The sequence below is a fragment of the Microcaecilia unicolor genome, chromosome 13, assembly GCF_901765095.1.
Source record: "Microcaecilia unicolor chromosome 13, aMicUni1.1, whole genome shotgun sequence".
Classification (NCBI taxonomy): domain Eukaryota; kingdom Metazoa; phylum Chordata; class Amphibia; order Gymnophiona; family Siphonopidae; genus Microcaecilia; species Microcaecilia unicolor.
This window is the reverse complement of record NC_044043.1, coordinates 97296324-97316761: the sequence shown is the minus strand read 5'-3', so window position 1 is coordinate 97316761 and position 20438 is coordinate 97296324. Positions and strand designations below refer to the sequence as shown.

General features: G+C 42.1%; 1 protein-coding gene across 8 annotated transcripts in view; it reads left to right on the top strand.

Moving 5' to 3' along the window:
* CCDC30 (coiled-coil domain containing 30) overlaps positions 1–15535 on the top strand; it is a 115274-nt gene extending 99739 nt beyond the window's left edge. For 6 of the 8 annotated variants that reach the window (XM_030185572.1, XM_030185568.1, XM_030185570.1 and 3 more), the window contains 5 exons: positions 3390–3526; positions 10988–11102; positions 11573–11643; positions 13919–14068; positions 14178–15535. In XM_030185572.1, the coding sequence (XP_030041432.1) occupies positions 3390–3526; positions 10988–11102; positions 11573–11643; positions 13919–14068; positions 14178–14403 (699 nt within the window). In that variant the 3' untranslated portion in view covers positions 14404–15535. The remainder of the gene's footprint in view (positions 1–3389; positions 3527–10987; positions 11103–11572; positions 11644–13918; positions 14069–14177) is intronic. The other 2 variants (XM_030185571.1, XM_030185573.1) reach the window with 2 other exon arrangements.
* Positions 15536–20438: the final 4903 nt, after the last annotated feature.

Sequence of the window (20438 nt, the reverse complement as noted above, 5' to 3'; positions counted from 1 at the left end):
ATGAGGTAGTTCAAGATAGCTCTTTAGTAAAAATTGTGGCTGCCAAAGAGTCGATAGAAAGACAACATGTAGACTTCCTGAATAAAGTGTATGATGAGGGTATGGAATCAAAAGAGACGGTGCACAGGTCAGTAATGCATCAGCCACGGGCACATGGGGGGATGGGAGTACCTTCATTTCTGCTTTATTACAGAGCGGCTCACCTCCGTATCCTAGCTGAGTGGCATAATGGGAAAGCGAAGGCTTGGAAAGTTATGGAGCAGGCCTGGTGCGAGTTTCACCCGTTAAAAGCCATACCCTGGCTGCCTGATAGGGAGCTAAAAGAGATAATAAAAGTGGCCCCTCCACTGGTGGGGGGGCCACTTACTACATGGAGTAAAATTCGCATTAGCTTTTTTCGTGGGCGAACTTTTTTCCTGCACATGATGATTAGATACGCGCCGGGTTTCAGCCCGGGATCCTCAGATCATTGCTTTAAGAAGTGGGAACAGAGGGGACTGTGGGAGCTGGGTCAGGTATGGGACGATGGGGAGCTTCTTACTTTTGAGGAAGGGCAGGAGGAATATGGGATTCCTGCCTCCAACGCCTTTCAGTTCCGCCAATTAAGAGATTTTATCCTGAGGCGTACAAAAGAAGAGCTGTGTTTGGAGGAAACACAATTAGAGCGGGCACTGGCTGGAGGAGGAGGAAGAGGAGGGGTATCTAGACTATATAAAGCGCTCCTATTACACTCGCAGCCCATCTTGCACTACACACAGAAGTGGGAAAAACTATTGGGGGTGTCTTATGAATACCATATGTGGGAAAGGGTGTTTACATCTTTGCTTAAAGTGTCAATCTCTAATGCATTGGTAGAAAATGGCTATAAAATATTATACTGTTGGTATTACACACCACAGAGACTAGCCAAGATGTTTAAGGGGGGGTCTGCTCTCTGCTGGCGCCAATGTGGCATGGAGGGTGATATGGTCCATATCTGGTGGGCTTGCCCGCAGGCCCAACGGTATTGGACGAGGGTTCTGAAGTTGATTGCGAGCATAACAAAAATTGTTTTTCCCATGAAAATGGACCACTGCTTGTTACACATAAGACTTCAGGGCAGTAAAAAATATGCGCACCAACTGGCCACTCAGATATTGGTGGCCAGCAAATTGGTGCTGGCGGCGGCATGGAAGCAGCAGACTCTGCCGGGACTGAAGCCGATTCTGCGTAAATTGGACTATATTCAGCTGATGTCTAAGTTGACTGCGATGCGTCTGGGTCGTTTGCTGCCATACCACCGAACTTGGGACCCCTACACGGAGTGGTTGGCACGACCAGACTCTACCCTGACAATTCAATAGGGGGGAGGGGGGGAGGGGGACATAAACAGTTGGTTAAAAAATGTATTGAAGATGTCATACCGATATGTTGGAGGGTGCACGATTGTGTACTTGAATTTATGGTTGTATGTTGGATCTTTATTCAATAAAAAAAAATTTGGGAATAAAAAGAGACTACAGGATGACTTTCTGAGAACCAGTGGCTGTGTGGAACCTTATAGATTTTAGAAATATTTAGCCAGCAGTAGTAGGCGCTTTTATGTCAGGCACTGGCATTGAATATCCGGTTTGAAGATGGCTGCCAAAGCTTATGTGGTTGTGCAATATTCAGCCCTTGACTGCATAAGCTCAGCCACTAATTATGCAGACCAATAACTAATCAGGTATTTTATACAATCAAGGGCTGAATATCGGCACTTAACTGCATAAGTGCCAGCTCCACCCCAGGAACGCCCACAAATTAGCCGGCGCTAACTGTGAATATTCAGTGCTTAAGTACCGCTGAATATTGTCGATTATTTATTTATTTGGATTTTTCTCACACCTTTTTAAGTAGTAACTCAAGCTGAGTTATATTCAGGTACACTGGGTTAGCCGCAGACAACTGATTTAAGCGGGCAGAAGCCTCTCCTGCCTGCTTTAATCGTTTTGAATATCAGCCGTAAAGTCTTTAGAGAGTGATAACATGATGGATCTCGGGCCAGCCCAGTGGTTCAGTGTCCTTGCTGCTCACAGTCGAGCAGAAAGTACCCGGGTTGATTCCTTCTTTAGGCCTTATGCTTCCTGTGTTGTTGTCATTGCTGAAGGGTGACAGTGGCCAGATTCAGGGCCTACAATGCAATGACCAGACCAGATGCATTTTAAGGTGGGGAAAAGGGATATAAAAGAGGGAAAAAGTCGTAAGGCAGTTGGAAATGAAGGCTCATGATGCCATATCGCTGCTGTGGTTCTGATTTAGCTGAGAGCACCAAGGAGCAGAAAGAAACTGCCACATAAAAAAAAAATATGTATGTGTATATGAAGGAACTTGTGATAAAATTACTGCCAACTCCAGACTTTGCGCCTTCTGTCTCGCTGCACCCTACGCCTGGAATAAACTTCCTGAGCCCCTATGTCTTGCCCCATCCTTGGCCACCTTTAAATCTAGACTGAAAGCCCACCTCTTTAACATTGCTTTTGACTCGTAACCACTTGTAACCACTCGCCTCCACCTACCCTCCTCTCTTCCTTCCCGTCCACATTAATTGATTTGATTTGCTTGCTTTGTTTATTTTTTGTCTATTAGATTGTAAGCTCTTTGAGCAGGGACTGTCTTTCTTCTATGTTTGTGCAGCGCTGCGTATGCCTTGTAGCGCTATAGAAATGCTAAATAGTAGTAGTAGTAGTCTCTTGTAACCAGAGCTAATATTGTGATGTCATAATGCCTCAGTCCACCAATAAGAGCCAACCTCATCAGTGATGTCACAATGGCTTGATTGTCCTATACTTGGCTCACTTTTATTACATAGCTCTTTGAGCAGGGACTGTCTTTCTTCTATGTTTGTGCAGCGCTGCGTACGCCTTGTAGCGCTATAGAAATGCTAAATAGTAGTAGTAGTAGTCTCTTGTAACCAGAGCTAATATTGTGATGTCATAATGCCTCAGTCCACCAATAAGAGCCAACCTCATCAGTGATGTCACAATGGCTTGATTGTCCTATACTTGGCTCACTTTTATTACATAGCTCTTTGAGCAGGGACTGTCTTTCTTCTATGTTTGTGCAGCGCTGCGTATGCCTTGTAGCGCTATAGAAATGCTAAATAGTAGTAGTAGTAGTAGTAGTGGTCTCATGAACAGGTAATTTTCATTATTGCTAGATTTCATTCACTTATGTATGAAGGAGCCTCTCCTCTTGGATTGTGTGGTTTTTAAGTCTTTACTATGTGGTTTCTCTGCTTTTTCTCTGCCTACTATTTCCCCTAAGTCAGTCTTATCACATGTTTTTATTCTTGTATCAATTTAGTCAGCAAAATCTTTTTAATAGCTGTTCCGTATGTGCTGTTTAAAAATATTTTTCGTTGTATGCAGGAAAAAGCTTGGATCAGAAAAGTAACCACAGAAAATGAGACTTTACTTCAAGAAAAAAGATGTCTTTTACAGCAAGCAACTGACCAAGAAGAAATTGGGCGGAACAACAAATGGCTTCTGTCCTCCATCCAGAGCAGGTGCAAAAGCAGTTAAAATGTGATTGAAATGCAGACAAGCATTTTTGGCCTTTTGTGCTTAGTTTGCACTAAGGTCACACTTGAGAACGCTCATTTTGCGTCTTCTGACAGTTGCTAGTGTTAAGGTCATCAAGAGAGGGGAAAATAAGGGCTATATACATATTGTATGGGTTTGATAAGAAAGCAATTCCAAAGAATGTTTAGGGGGTTTGTGCAACTTAGATATGCAGGATCCGTGAGCCTCATTTTTAGACATAAAGTATGATCTGTTTTCATTTGTCAAAATATAACTTTCTGCGAGAGATTGTAGGCGAATTAAGCTTTTTGTTGTTGAATGAGTAAGTTATTTCTGCATTGCTTCTCTCTGACTAGTGATAAAATAGAGTAGGTTTAAAAGAAGACCAGCAATCCATCAGGCCCAGCTTCCTTCATCTGCTTTCTGGTGGCTATCCATTGGCCAGTTTTGTGTCTCTGAAACACAGAATGGGCCCAATTTGCTTCCTTTTGCAAAGACTCTGTTGATCTCTGACTTCCCCCATCAGCTTTCCCACCAGGATTCTCTCTCTGCTTTCCCACTAGGCCTTCTGAAATTCCATTACTGTTCTGGAAGAATTTCTCCCAACATGGCATCTTGGTCATACCTACTGATCTTTATTTTTGTCCCTAGTGATTTCCATTCCTGAGCATCATGTACTTTGTGTTTCTGAAGAAAGAAGAATCCTTTCAGCCCATCTTTGATTTTGAAGGGGGTGAACCAAGCTCTCTGACTCCAGCTCTCAGCATGGAGACATTGTGCTGGGTTGTTTCAGTGGTGCACTCGGACTTCCTCATACCACTGGATCTCTAGGGAAGTGTATTTGCACATTTCTCAATTTGATATACTCATCAGAAGTACCCAAGGTTCACCATCCTGCTTAGCACTATCGATCCCCAGATTTTTCCTGTGGGCTATCCACGGCCTCTTGGACATTCTCCAAGGTTATGATGGTAGCGGCAGCAGCACTGCACAGAGAGGGAGTAATGGTCCGCACATATTTGGATACTACGATTCCTTTTTGAGCCATAATGCCCAATGAGGTTTACTGAGACAATGTGCTTATTATTCTGAGAATAATAAAGCTTGCAAGCTTTTGGCCATCATTTTAAAGAACAAGAGTAAAAGACATGGTTTTAAGGCTGTGCCGAATATTCATATTGGATTTGATTCGGCCCTGAATAGTGCCCCAACTACATTATTCGTATTTGGTTGAATAGTGATTTATATTCGAATACAAATAATCCAGGACTCTACTGTGCTAAATCCTACTGAAAATAAATGCCTGATCTCTGATTTCACATTTCCTTCTTCTGTTTTTTGTTATATTAAAGCTCAATGCCTATTATTGGTATTCGGCCAAATAGTAAAATCTGCTATTCAGCACAGCTCTACATGGTATATAAACCATCTCAACCACTACCAACCAGGTGGTTACACATAAATGAGAAGTAATGGAACAGTTCCATAAATTCTGTTTCCAACTATATCAATCTGAACAACCTGCTGAAGCTGCAATTTGTACCTCCTTCCTGAAAACTTTGGAGGATTTCACTCGTTGGAGGCTCTGATAACTTTAGAAGAGGTTTGCTGGGAGTGTTTGACATGGTTAACCATAACATACTACTAAGACTCTTAGATTACTTCGGAATCGGTGGTAATACTCTCAACTGGATCAAGGGCTTTCTAACCACCAGAACATACCAAGTGAAATCAAGCACAAACATATCATCATCCTGGAAACCAAATTGTGGAGTACCGCAAGGATCACCACTATCACCGATCTTTTCAACCTCATGATGGTCCCACTAGCCAAGGCCTTATCCACCCAAGGCCTTACCCATTTATCTACGCTGATGATGTTACTTTATACATCCCCTACAAACATGATCTAACAGAAATCACCAACGAAATCAAGCTCAGCCTAGACATCATGAACTCATGAGCAAATGCATTCCAACTAAAACTCAACACAGAAAAGACACACTGTCTTATCATCTCATCCCAATACAACACATACAAACCCACAAACATTAACACCCTAGAATACACCCTCCCTATATCAGACAGCCTGAAAATTCTTGGAGTAACAATCGACCGAAACCTCTCACTAGAGACCCAAGTTAAATCCACCATAAAGAAAATGTTTCTCTCAATGTGGAAACTCAAACGCGTAAGACCATTCTTCCCGAGGGAAATATTTCGCAACCTGATACAGTCAATGGTACTAAGTCACGCAGACTACTGTAATGGAATCTATGTGGGATGTAAAGAACAAATTATAAAGAAACTTCAGACCGCCCAAAACACAGCAGCCAGGCTTATATTTGGAAAAACGCGTTTTGACAGCGCCAAACCACTCCCAAGAAAAATTGCACTGGCTTCCAATTAAGGAATGTATCACTTTCAAAATCTGCATGACAGTTCACAAAATCATCTATGGCGAAGCACCGGGGTACATGACAGACCTGCCAACCAGAAACACCATAAAATCAGCCCGATCATACCTAAACCTCCACTACCCAAGCATCAAAGGACTCAAATACAAATCCACTTATGCATCTAGCTTTTCCTACTTAAGCACACAACTATGGAACGCACTACCAAAAGTAGTAAAAACTATGTTTGATCACATAAATTTCCGTAAACTACTAAAGACAGACCTGTTCTGAAAAGCATACCCCACCGACCCAGCATAAAAAACATGGATACCTGCGACACAACGTAACCAAAGACTATAATGGACATATCCTAACTCTTCCTCTCCCTCTCTAGTTCCTCCAATTGTATTTACCATACATGCAACCCATTCTACCACAATTTCACCTTGTATTGTTCAAACCTGTATTTTTTCATACCGGAATCGGCTAACGCCGTTTACGGTATTATGTAAACCACATTGAGCCTGCAAAAAGGTGGGAAAATGGATACAAATGTAACAAATAATAATTATATATATATATATATATATATATATATATATATATATATAATTGTTTGTTTTCATTGTAATTATTGAGAAAAGTACAAAGTAAGACAAAAAAAATTACAGGGTATTTAGTACTTATGGAAGGAGCCTGACCAACAGCACTACAAGTCCTCCATTTATCCATCAAATCAGTACTACATAGCCAGTGGTGGTACAAACTTCTTATACATTTTTCTGTAGGGACCACTTTTAAGAGTGAATAGGGAAAGTGTCCTTGTCTGTACGGTGAATGGTATCTCTGTTGAAACTATCAGCAAAGGTGCAAATGAGTGCCAGAGGATGATGGCGATTTCTAGTGATGTGGACACACATTCTCCTAGAATAGGATTGAGACCACCGAACAACTGAGCCAAATCTGAACTGGTGATTTGGGAGGTAAAAATATTATCCCGTGCCAGTTATTTGTACCGTATGGCTTAAGGAAAATGGTTATCCGCTTGACGCACATGAATACACAAGTGTAGTATACTTAACAGTAACTAGATAAAGGATGTAAGCATGTGAATTGATAATGAACTGGACATATATAATGGGGAAGCAAAGAAGGGGGTCCACGTCTTCCACAAAGTAGCAAGCTGAACTTTTAAGTATTTTGACCCCTGAGGAAGGCCTGTTGCCGAAACACGGACCGTGTAGGGTCCTAATAAACTTGTTTTCACGCTCTTACTTCCTGTTTGGGCTGGTCATTTGGACTTCGGTTGCTTCCACTCTTGTGTAATGCCACATAGCCAATTTTGGGTGTATGTTCATGTCTCGCACTTACATAGTTATTGATGGGCAGTATAACAGATAAAATCTGAAACTTGTTTGAGGTACGAGAGGCTTTTGGACTACAGTCTGATTTACAATATTTTTGAAGGTAGTTGAATACCAGATGGTGTTTCCTGGGAGAGGAGAAGATTATATCACTGAGAGGTTTTAAAACAGATTATACCAGTGTTTGAGATGATACAAGCACAAGGGATCCAATCTAGAGGCAAAAGGTGGACTTTGTGAGGCCCCATCCATCCCTTTTATTCTATGCTTTGTAGTCAAGAGCACATCTTTATTTTGTTATGGTGAAAATTACATGCACGTTCCTTGTTTTGTTTTTTTCCCTAGGGTTAGAAATAGTTGATCAGAAATAAGATGTTTGAACTCCATAGACTAGTAATTCCCCCAGTGTGGTCCCAGGACCCTAGTGTTCTCTTTGGATTATGTAAGCACCCTTCTCTTAAAGTGATGTTGGCTGTGACCTATAAGCTCCACCTTTTGAAGAAGGGAGAAAAACCTGGAAGCAGAATCTCTCTGCCACCAGCCAAAGCAGGTGTAGAGATTTAAGGGTGACAAAGGCATCTGGGAGAGGGAAAAAAGAACAGTAATGGTTGGAAATTGGAAGACACTAAAGAAATGGTGAAAAGTAGAGGTATGTATAGAAAAAGAAAAGAATAGGTATGAGGAATAGAGAGGATGAGGGTTTGGCACACATGATAGTGACAGAAATTACTGTGCAGGTGTTGGTTCTCAGAGGTGCCTACAATAGGGGAAGTCAAAGTAATAACAGAAAAGACCGTTGGTTCCGGAGGAGAAAGAGAAATTGCAGCTTCCCAGGGTGGACTCCTTGTTACAGTGGTAACTAAGAAGATCACCTTGCCATTGAAAGGGGGTCATTGCCCTAAATGACCTACAGGATAGGAAGCTAGAAGGCTTGAAACATGCCTTTGAAGTGGCCTCATTGGACCTTCAAGCAACAGTGTGTAGCTCGTTCATGGTTAGAGCATGCCTGAAGGGGCATCAGCAGTCTGCAATACAAGAAGGGCGCCATACTGCCTAGCTGGCGAGGTTGGCCTACTTGGCAGATGCTATTTATGACCATGTTATGGGTTATGGCTCGCAGTATGTCTTTCACTGTCACAGCACTTTGGCAACTCTGGTTGCAGCATCAGTCTCGTCTAGTTAAACTGCCCTTTCAGGGCAAGTGGCTATTTGGAGAAGATGATGTCAGTAATTTGATGAAAGACCTGTGGGAAAGTAAGCTACAGAGGTTGCTGGAGTATAAGTCGAAAGCCTCTGGTCGACCTTCTTCAGGTGGCTCTCTATTTCGAGACAGCAGTTGGTACCGACCTGGTTGTCAGCAATATGGTCAGAATTACAAGTTCCATCTGGCACAGAGCACCTGGACGGAAAGGAGTCTCAGTGGTCGATAAAGTGAATGGAGCTCGGGCAGTCCGGAATGCCCTACGCGACTTTGCTCTCTGGTGGGAGCCCCAGTCCGAATTTTCTCCAAGAATGTGATAGCAGAGCCTTATATCAACAAGCAAGGCAGGATCCGCAGTTGTCCAATGGCAGTGGAGGTGACTTCCTTCATGAGTTGGGCAGAGAAAAATCTCTGCTTGTCAGCAGCTCACATTGTAGGGTCCTTGGATGTGGAGGCAGACTTTCTCAGCAGGCTGTCCTTGGACTCGGGAGAATGGGAACCGTTCAGGCAGGATTTTCAGCTGTTAGTAGACTGATGGGGATCTCCGCTTCTGGACCAAGGCAATGAAAAGGAATGCCAAAGTGCCCAATTTCTTCAGCCAATGGAAAGAACTGGGCTCAGTAGGGATTGATGGCCTGTTGCAGCCCTGGCCAGAGAGACATCTACTGTATGTCTTCCTTCTTTAACCTATGGTAGGCTGTGTGTTGAAAAAGATCACATTGCACTGGGGTCAAATAATTCTCGTAGCCCCGGATTGGCTGTGGAGGCTGTGGTATGCGAACCTGATTCAACTGCTGGACTGAGATCTCCATCTTCTGCAGGTACACAGCTTACTGAAGCAAGGTCCAGTGCTCATGGACAATCCATGCCCCTTTGGTCTTACAGCTTGGCCATTGAAAGGGCTTGGTTTAGATGGTTATTCTGATTCTGTCATCGCTGCCTTGCTTCAGGCTCAGAAATGCTCTACATCCATGGCATATTCAAGGGCTGGTATTCTGGGAGCGGACTTTCTCCCTTCTCTGTTCAGATCATTCATATCCTAGCATTTCTCCAGACAGATCTTTAGAAAGGATTGGCTTTGGGTTCTCTAAAAGTTTAGGTTGTGGCTTTGGTCTGTTTCAGGGACTGGCTACAGAAGACATCTCTTGCACCTCACCTGGATTATGTTCAGGTCTTGCAGGGAGCAGGTCGCTTGCAACCTCCCTTTTGTACACCATGTCTAGAGGGGAACCTTAACTTAGTCCTTTCAACTCTTGAGAAGCCTCCTTTTGCGCCATTCCGGGAAGCCGCCTTGAAAATTCTTACACTAAAGACAGCATTCTTGGTTGCTGTTGTGTTTGCACATAAGGTTTGGAGCTTCAGGCTCTCTTGTTGGGATCCCTTTCTCCGGTTTTTGGAAGTGGTGGTCTCCTTGTGCATGGTTCCTTCCTTTTCCAAAAGTGAATATCAGTGTTTCATCTCAACCAATTTGTGGAGCTTCTGTCCTTTTACAGTGAGGATGAAGAGGCTCGGTATTCTTCCTTGAAACTTCTCGATGTGCAGAGGGAAGTCATGAATGAGTTTTGCAAATCTGAACTGTTTTGTGCTTTTTGGTAAGCAGAGGCTTGGCCTCATGGCTTCCAAGCCTGCAATTGCTAGATGGCTGAAGAAGACTATCACATCAGCTTATTTTCTTGCAGGAAAGCAGGCTCCTCAGGCTTTGTGGGCTGTACGGAGCGTACAGCAGAGACTACCTTACCGTCTCCGGTGGATATTTGCAAGGCGGTGACATGGTTGACACTGCATACTTTTGCCAAGCACTGCAGGATGTATGTTGCAGCATGCTCAGAAGCCAGTTTGGGGGCTTTGGTCCTCAGCTTGGTGGCTTCAGGATCTCACCCACTCTAGGGATTGCTTTTAAACATCCCACAGGTTCTGGTATAGTAGAAACCTACATAATGGAAGGAGAAATTAGATTTTACCTGAATGTCCTTTCCACTATTTCAGAGGCCTGCACAAGGTTTCTGAGATGTTTAGTCTGTGCAAAATAATGGGTCAAATAAAGACTATCACTTTGCATGGTGCTTCCTGCATATCTCTTGTACAAGTTATCCAGAGATGAGTGGTCCACACATGTTTGCTCGTCTTATTAGTGTTAGGTTAGCAAGTTGTTTAAGTTTGTTGTGTTTATTGCGAGTTTCTCCTTATTTCTGGTCTATGTAAATACTGAGGAGCTGGACTGGATGCCAAGAGAGAGATGTCTCAGCTCAGTTTTCAGTTCTCTGTCTCCACCTGCTGGTTGATGGACACAGCTATCCCACAGGTTCTGGAATAGTGGGAAGGACTAATGGAAAGAAAATTATCAGGTTTAAGACCTAATTTCTCCTTAGTCCAATAAAAAAAAGTACCCCCTTATTTTCCTTTGCTTTGTTTTTATTTCTGCTTTATTACTTTTAAAGTGGACTAATACAGCAACAACACTACTGTGTTTACCGTTGGCAGAGTTCATTTTCTGGATGAAGAGAACAAGCAACTGCAGGACAGCGCCCTTCGCCTCAGTAATCAGGTTGTAACGTTGGAGCGCATTCTGAAGAAAATTCAGACTCTCAATGTAGAGGTGAGCTTTGCTGCCTTAAGCAGCCAGGCCAGAAAGCTGTAATTGCTTAGGTGCTGTGCATGATACGAGGTGCAGAAACGCTAGGTTGAACAAATCTCCACGATATTGACATGTGCATGGAGTCTTCTGCTTCCTCTGTAGTCCTTGTAGCTATAAGCTGCTTTTTTTAAATATAAACATAGTTTTGTGCTGTTTCTTGAATCTACCCCAAAATGTAGAACATGCTTTAGTGATACAGGCCATAAGTAGTCTGAAACTGACCAAGCCCAGTAAATCTAAGATGTTTATTAAGGCTTTGTGATTCATTGTTCTATGAGGTATATAAAAAGGGGTCAGAAGAAAATATTACAGAAAAGGAGATACAGTCGCTAGTCCTCTGTGGAGGCCCATGTCTCACATAGCTTTATTATACAGCTGGAGATAGTGGTATGCACTGACTGAATTTCTGCATACTTTCATTTCTTTCTCAGGATCTAAAGAAAACAATTCCATCTGAATGCTTCCAATTGAATGAAAAGCTTTTCTCACTTCCAGTTACAAGGTAAGGAAGATAGCACGATGACCTTACCCATGGGGTAATGCAAGATAAACGTTTGGAAATGCATTTAAGAGAAGCAATACTGTTGTCCTGATACCTGGTCTGGGACTGGAGTGCCTGCTGTCCACTCAGGAAGTGAGAGAAATATGCACTCAGGCATTGATCGATCAGGAATGCTAATGCACCCTTTTGAAAATTCCTCTTTATTTCTGATTTAATATTGCGGTGCCCTTGGTTCATTTAAGCTTTGCAGTGATGAACTCTTATGCAGGTACATCAGTACCAACCTCATATGGGCTCTATTTCACATGGGTTACAGAAGACAGTCAAACATTCATCTTGCTTGATTAATGAGTACAGATACCATAGGTGTTGAACAGACTCCTTCACTGTGTCCGGGGAGGTTTAACTTGTGTTGAATTCAGCACTTTCAAAGTTGGCTCCTACACATATTACTGTTTTGGGCTATGACGCCTTTATCGGTTAAGAATAATGAGCATGTCAATAGCAAGCAGTATATTAATACATTGATTATCGAGGGTCAGTTGAAATCATAAGACAAACATACAGTACAAAATGTTGTGTACATTCTAATGTTTCATGTGATGAAATATATTGCTAGAGAAAGCTCTTTGACTAAGCAAAGAACCTGAATGTGTACGGCAGAGAGGGGTTTTGGAACACATCTGTTAAATCACTGGAGAGTCTTGATAACAAATGAAACTGGAATTGGGTTATCCAAGAAGTTGTGCTAAGGGAACTTGGCGGAACAATTGACATTGACAATCAGGAAAAACATTTGTGCACGCCACTTTGAACAAAGGGAGGGGGGGAAATCCTCTGGCAATGTGGGTGATATATGTTGTTAAATAACATAGACTCTCGTGGTTCTCACTAGAATGACTTTCATTTACTTTTCCAATGTTTTCCTCCTCTTCTGCTTTTTATTTATTTATTTTTTACCCCAATTAGGTGCTGGTGAAATTGGTTGACATTGAAATAAGGTTTTGTTGATCCCAAGTTGCAGTACCCCCTCTGCGGTCTGATTTTGGATCTTTTCTATAACTTTAGTCCCTGGTTTACAATAATTTCCCCAAGTTTAATGCAGTTTTTGCTTGGAACAGCAGCAGATAAATTCTCAAGCTGTCTGCCAGTGGACAACGAGAAATATTGTTTGTTTCTCTAGCACAACTTTTTGGATAACCAAATTCCAGTTTGATTTGTCTTGAAAGATTCTCCAGTGATTTAACAGATGTGTTCCAAAACCCCTCTCTGCCATACAGATTCAGGTTCTTTGCTTAGTCTAAGAGTTCTCTCCAGCATTACTGTTTCATATTTAAGAGCACAGTTGTTAAGATGAAATTTCACTCTAAGCACCAAGGGAAAAACCAGAATGAATATTTGTTAAAGATCCTGCTATAAGTCCCTTGGCTTATATGCCTTTCTTGCCTATTCTCCACCTTCACTAAGATGTTAATTTTGATCATTGTTATTGTGGATTTGTGTCTTTGATATCATGATCTTACTTCCAATATTACTCCATTTTAATATTTTTGGCATATTCCCCCCCCCCCCCCAAAAAAAGCACCTTTTTTAAGGCTATGCCCATGTTTCCAGCCACATTCAGGTTTGAGCATGTATGACTGAATATGCACAGATAATGCAGTAGAGCCAAGAGCCGCAGAAGTGTTAAGAGCACATGTTCCTCTACCTGAAAAGGTCTTCACAGGACAGAAGTGATCCCCAGTTGCTCCCGCCCCTCTGCAGGCCGACCCAAGGCTGGTACCATTTAGAATTTCTGTTATGCAACAAAATAAGCTTGACCTGGAGTCAGCTGGTGCCAAACAACTGGAGGTCAGTTCTTTACCATGAAGATGATTGATGAGTAAGAGGCTTGAGAGGAAATGGGGGAAAGAGGAGACGGAGACTGGCCACAAACTGAGGAAGAATCTTTCTGCAGCTGCCATCCTCTTCCCCCCCCCCCCCCCAAAACTCCCCCAACAGAGTTGTTGGAAGTTGCAAGCAAGCTGGGTGCCACTGATGGTTCTTTCACCCAAACAGCTTCCCCACCATATCCCCTCAAACACTTTTTCCATTCACACCAACTGCCCCGTGATACATCCACCACAGCTGTTGAATTAGGTACAATTGCCCAGTTATGCTAATGGAAGAAGGCAAAATGTGCCATTTTGTCATACTGTAAGAGTGCATTTTCCAACTTCCTTAAAATTGTTCTAGCATGATTTTCTCTCCTCTTCCACCAACTCTTCCACCTCAGAATGTCCATCCTCACCAGCCAGGCACTGAAGGGAACTCTCAGCACTGAACCTTCTGGCAGCAAAAGCTATCACAGTAGGAGCAGCCAACAAACCACCCTGGGCAGAGCATCGCTGTGGCATGCCCTGACCCCAGCAAGCCGGGATGGAAGGTTCAGATACAATCTTTTCTGCACAATAGCACAGCAAGAGTTGTGTAATGTCGTTTATTATTGTATTATTTAACTGTCCTGACTCTTTGCTGATTAGTCTTTCTTTTAGTTTTCCAGCTGTGGGACTTTCCAATTCCCTTGGAATTCTAAAAACAGTTCCAGCTGTAAGGAACAAGGATGTACCTGAGAGTCTGAGGGCAGCATTTTCCTTTTCACAATCACAACCTTCTGAAATTAGCTATTTAAACCTGACCTCGCCTGCACAGACCCTGACATTCCCAGAAGAGAAGCATGACCAGAGCACATGCAGCGATGAAGCTGACGAGGGAGAATAAGGGCTTAATACAATGTACAGTCTGGCTTGTGGGTTCTCTTCTCACTGCTGACAAGTTACTCTCTCTAGAACATGTCTCCCCCAAATCTGTTCTGTGAACCCCCACAGTTGGTCAGGTCTTCAGGATATCCACCATGACTATGGATGAGAGAGATGCATCCACTGGAGGCCCATTACATGCAAAAGATTCTGTTATACATTCGTGACTATACTGAAAACCTGGGTAGCTATAGGATGAACAGAACAGGTTTGGAAAGCCCGAGATGAATAAAACTCCGAGTTTCAGAACCTATAACGAAAATGTACAAGAAGCTGACACGTGGTACCAGTTTTTTTTTGTAATGTATCATATCACAGAAAGCAATTTTTATGAATTAAGAACTGCAATATCAGCTTACTGCTTTGTTTTCTTTTGTAGACAGCTTGTTTGTAGAGTAGATCATGGTTTTGATTTTCCTTTTTATCATTTTTAACAAAATCATGAAAGCTTTTAACATACATAGTTGAGATGGTTGGGGGGGAATGAGGAAGCTTATAATCATGTTCTCAGTGCATTTTGTTGCGTGTGTCACAAATGCAGTTAACAAATGGAGGACAACAATTTCATTACATTTTGTATCAAAATTTATTTATTATGACTGATATTTAGGATGCATTGGAACCGGAATCCGGCACGAACATCTTCAAAGTTAATAGGTTCAATACGAATATTCATATTTTCATTCAGAAAATATTTAAATCACTTAGGTGTCCTTTTACTAAGGTGTACAAACAGATTTAATGTGTGCTAAATGATAAGCCACCCACAGCAATATAATGGGCATTTTATTTAGCACACAGTAAATCCATTAGGGCAGCTTAGTAAAAGGACCCCTTAATGACATCCCCAGGAAAACAAAATCTCTCTTGTAAAAGTGAAATTCTGGAGTCTGGTGGGACAGACCAGTTAGCCCAAATGAACTTTTGGCTATTCCTGGTATCTGAACATAATGTGCAGTGTAGACTTGCTTCTTTCAATGAAAATTGGCACTGCAGCTACCAAAATGTATTAAAAGGAGGCCATTAAAAAAAAAAATCACTGCACGCAGGTTTCTGAAATTATGTGGCACAGTTGCATATATTTACATACTACATCATGTACATTTCTATTTTGTTTTATAAAAATAAAGCTTTTTGTCAATTCTTGTGTGACCAGTTAACTTATTGTGTTCTTTTTTCCTTGAGAGGAAAGGATGTCAGTGATTTGATGTTGGGAAGGTTGGTGGGGGGGGGGGGGGGAAGAGGAGGGGAGTAGACAGAGGTGAGTAATAGGAGATCTTCAAGGAGGGAGATAAAGATGGGATCCCAGTGAGGAGGGTAGACGAATAGGCGAGGAGGGAAGGAAAGCAAAGAAGGTGCATAGAAGAGGGAGAACAAAAAAAAGAGGGGGATCCTGTATCGAAAGGACAGAGGATTTTATTTATTGAAAAAATATTTATATTCCACATAATCCACAGTTCCCAGCGGATTATAGTATTACATACAGTATATAATAAAATTACCAAGTACAAGATAACAAAACATAGCAAGACAATAACGCCTGAGAACCAGTCTTCTTTATACATCTTAATACAGTCATCACAATTCGAGACATTACTTATCCAAATGCCTCATGAACTAGAAAAGCCTTAAGCTGTGTGGAATCTGGTGAATGAATGGTTAATTTTAGTCTAGAATATTTAAGGAAAATATTCCACATTTGATGGTAGAAAATGCTGAGTGACTTTCCCTGACCCCCAGAAAGACCTCAAGCTATTGCTCTTGGGAGTTTGAAAGACCCCAGGCGCCAGCTGCATCACCTAGAAGATTAAGCATACCTAATTTACAATGTTTCTTGTAACTCTTTAGTTCCAAGTGACCAATTTATAGTTAAAGTATCATTTGTTATGGTCTATGACTGGCCATCTGTATCCTGACTAACCCTATCGTTGTATTTGTTATTCCTTAATGGAATGGCTTCATTACTTCATCTGTGGGTTAGACTATAAAAATGTATCCAATTTGAATCTTATTTGGGAGAACCTACCAGAGACTAAGGTCCCAGTTGGTTATTTCTCTTTGTTAACAAGAATATGCAGGTCTAAAATAAAAGACTGATTTCACTGACCATTTGTAGATTGGATTTATTTATAGAATGACGATTCCATAAAGTAGGTACTATTACTTGGAAAGTAGAAGATCGAAGACTTAGACTCACAGATCGAAAGCTAGGAATTTCCAATTAACCTCTTGTTAGTAGACCTCAAAGATCTAAAAGGCTTGTACAATTTCAAAGTAGAGAACATGATTGAATGTACAGGGTACATTATTTTTCAAAATCTTAAAAACCAAAGTTAAAATCTTGAAATCCTTTTCTCAATGGGCAACCAATGTAACGAAACTAACGGGAGAAATATGTTCATATCACAGGACTTGTGCAATCATACGAGCTGCAGAGTTCTGCACTACCTGTAAAAGTTTCAGCATATAAGCTGGAAGTCCAACTGATAAAGCGTTGGCAGTAATCAAAATGTGGAAGCACAAGAAAGTTAGATGGCCCCACTCACACCCCTGTGCTTATTTGCTCATGCCTTTTCTCTGGTAGCTCAGTGAAGTTATGTTCAAGTTTATTACATATTCACCTGTCTCAACCTGTACCTGAGGCTGCTGAAGTGACTTGCTCAAGGTCACAAGGACCATTAGCTCGATTTGAACTCTGCTTTTGTTGGATCACAGTCTGCTGGTCTAACCACCAGTAGGTTACGCTTCCACACCGCATAGGAAACATATGCGCCTCTGTGTCACTATAAAATCACCTCCCCAAAAGCTTCCATACAAATTACACTTTCCCTGAAGTAGAGGTTTGATGGACTAACCCTGGCAGCGCTATAGAAATGCTAAGTAGTAGTAGTAGTAGTAGACTAGAGGTAGTTGGCAAGTAGGGGTAAAGTAGTGGGAAGGTAGTTGGCAGATCCAAAGGTGCAATTCCCTAACTGCTGTGTTTCACTATATCTAAGTTTCTTTGCAGCAGAAGCTGGAACTACTCCCATGCAAGTGCACTAGGCCTTTTCTTTCTTTTTTTTTTTTTTTTTTTTGGGGGGGGGGAGGCTTCTCTGGAACCTCCAGGCTAATCTGGCACATTTTGGAACTCTTGTCTTCTCGCTGATTTTTCCCACACGCCAAATTTTGATTCAGTTTTTGTTAAATTTTCTCAGCCCTTTTGTGTAAATTTTTCCAACTTTCACTGGGTTGGAAAGAATAAAAAGTTGCATAAAAATTATCCCATAAGGCTCTACTTGATCTCTCATTGCTGTTCAGTTAAGGAACTAATAAAAAGATGTAGCAGAGGTTTTTTTTTCTAACAACAGATAAGAAAAGGGGTGACTAGTATTAACCTTGAAAAGCTACTTTGTAAGGGGTTTAAGACAGAATCCCAGCCCCAACATCCCAGATACTGCCCAACTTTTAAAACAAAAAAAATTCCCTGGTGTCTAGCAGCACCCACCCCCCCCCCCCCTTCCTCAATTTAAAAAAAATCTTCTGGTGTGTAGAAGCACCTCCAACCCCCTCAGACCTCAGGGCATACCTTCATGATCAAGGAGGTTGAAGAAAACAGGAGCCGGGGTGTTCCTATCTAGTCTATTATACAGGCTGAAGCCAGTAGGTGGAGCTTTATTTCATCCAAAATAGCAAACGCTATTGAAAACAATAGCAAAAGATCATTATAAAAATAAATCCGTGGTTAATCTGTAAAGTCAAAAGCTGTTCCAGTTGGATAAGGCAGTACTTTAAAAGATGGAGGACCAAATTTTGTTTTTTTTTAACTTGACAGCTTTGTAATTTATTTGAAAGCTTTCCGTATCTATATATAAATATGAAATAGAAATTGTATGTCACTAAAACAGCTTCAAAACTTTGTAGCTGGTGGAAACTGCACTAATCTAGGCTGTATTTTGTGCTCCTTTTTCTACACTGTTCTATACAATACAGATGGCAAGATTTCAGGGAGGATATCCTGTTTCTTGATGGGTTCATCTGAACTGTTGTTGTAATCTGCCTTGGGAAGCCTGGTGTTATAAAGATGGAATATACTAAAGTCTCCTTTCATTGGGGCCATGGAAATGAGCTTGGATATGAACCTGCAGGTAGAAGAAGTCCTACAGTGCAAGTGGAAGAGTGGCCTAGTGGTTAGGGTGGTGGACTTTGGTCCTGGGGAACTGAGGAACTGAGTTTGATTCCCACTTCAGGCACAGGCAGCTCCTTGTGACTCTGGGCAAGTCACTTAACCCTCCATTGCCCCATGGAATCCGCATTGAGCCTGCCATGAGTGGGAAAGCGCAGGGTACAAATGTAACAAAAATAAATAAAATAAATATCTGCAAAAGCAAAGCTAATGCTACTGCAGCTGAGCAAAGTTAGTTGTCTTTCTCTTCTTATATCCTCTACAAAAAAAACAGTGACAGAATTCGAGAATGCGCAGGATAAACACAGAAGCTCCCTATATCGAAAGAGGAAGGAATCAAAACAAAACTTAAATGACCTCATAGTCTGAGGTAAAGCCAAAGATTGGCATTGGCAAGCAAGACCAACACTAGGCAGACTTCTACAGTCTGGGTCCTGGAGAACCCCCTTGCTAATCATATTTTCAGGATGTCCACAATGAATATGCATCAGATTTTTTTGTGCATATATTGCCTCTATTATATGGAAATTTATTTCATGCACATTCATTGTGGATATCCTGAAAACCTGACTGGTAAGGGGGGCAGTCCAAGACCATCTTGGGAAATACTGCTGTAAATAGCAACATTCAAATGAGGATCAAGGCTGAAGCGGGCAACTTCAAGAGTTGGGTAGTAGACTGGCACCAGGCAGACTTCTGCAGTCTGGGCCCAAAATTGGCAGGAACAGCAGGCATTAAGTATGCACATATGCTTTGAATGTGATATGATTGCAGGTGCTGCATCTCTACAGTGAGTGAGGAGTAGAATCATAAAGTTTGGCATTCACGGCTTCCTGCATTAATATAACATTTTAAAGTCGTGCTCTTTATCTTAACCTTCATTTGATCATACCACAAACAATTCTACCCCCCCCCCCCTCCCAAAGCTATGAGTACTACCACTTTGTCATAACAAAAGAGAGAACAGGAAGAAGTCTGCATATACTTTCTCTTTGTTGAAATTCTGGGTGGGTGGGCGGGCGGACATTTGGGCAATCATGGAATTCTCCCCCCTCCCCCTCTGGTTTGCTCTTCTATCCACCTTCCCTGCCCACAAACCCCAAATATTAAATACTTGAGCTGGCGGGGATCCTCAAACCCTGCCACCTGAAGATTTCCTCATCCTCCTCGAACAGCCAGCAGCACTTGCCTCAAATTGATGCTTCTGCATGTGCAAAAACTGAACATGTGCAGAAGGGCTGGCCTCAGCTCAAGGCAAGTGCTGCTGGCTGACATTTGGAAGAGCGCTGGCTGCCCAAGAAGAAAATCTTCAGCTGGCAAGGTTTGGGGATCCCCACTAGCCATATCAAAAGTGTCAAAATTTTAGGTGGGCCTGATTCCACCCAGGCCCACCTGTGGCTACGCCATTGGAAAGGTTAAAAAAAAAATGTGAATTATGCATCTTTATTAGGTGCTGACGAAATTGCCATATTTTTAAGAAATAGCTTACGTAGCTAACCAAAAGTGCTCGGAACCGGAAGGCTGTATCTAAACCTCCTTGGATCAAACCCCCTTTGTGTAAGTAAGTAAATGAATGAATGAATCACACTATCATCACTGTACTCTACTCTTTCATTCACGTGCTGCCTAAAGGGAGGAAGACCAATGGCTACTGTTCAGCCAATGGGCTTCGTGTTCAGACACGCGCGAGGTGGGCTCCCTCCGAGCCATTGGACAATTCCTTCTGACCAACGAGGTGTGAGCTTGCAGAACTTATTAGTCCCTGTCCAATCGCAACGACGCTAACATCAGCACTAGAGAGGCAGGCGGGCCCCGGAAGGAAACGCCTTCTTCCA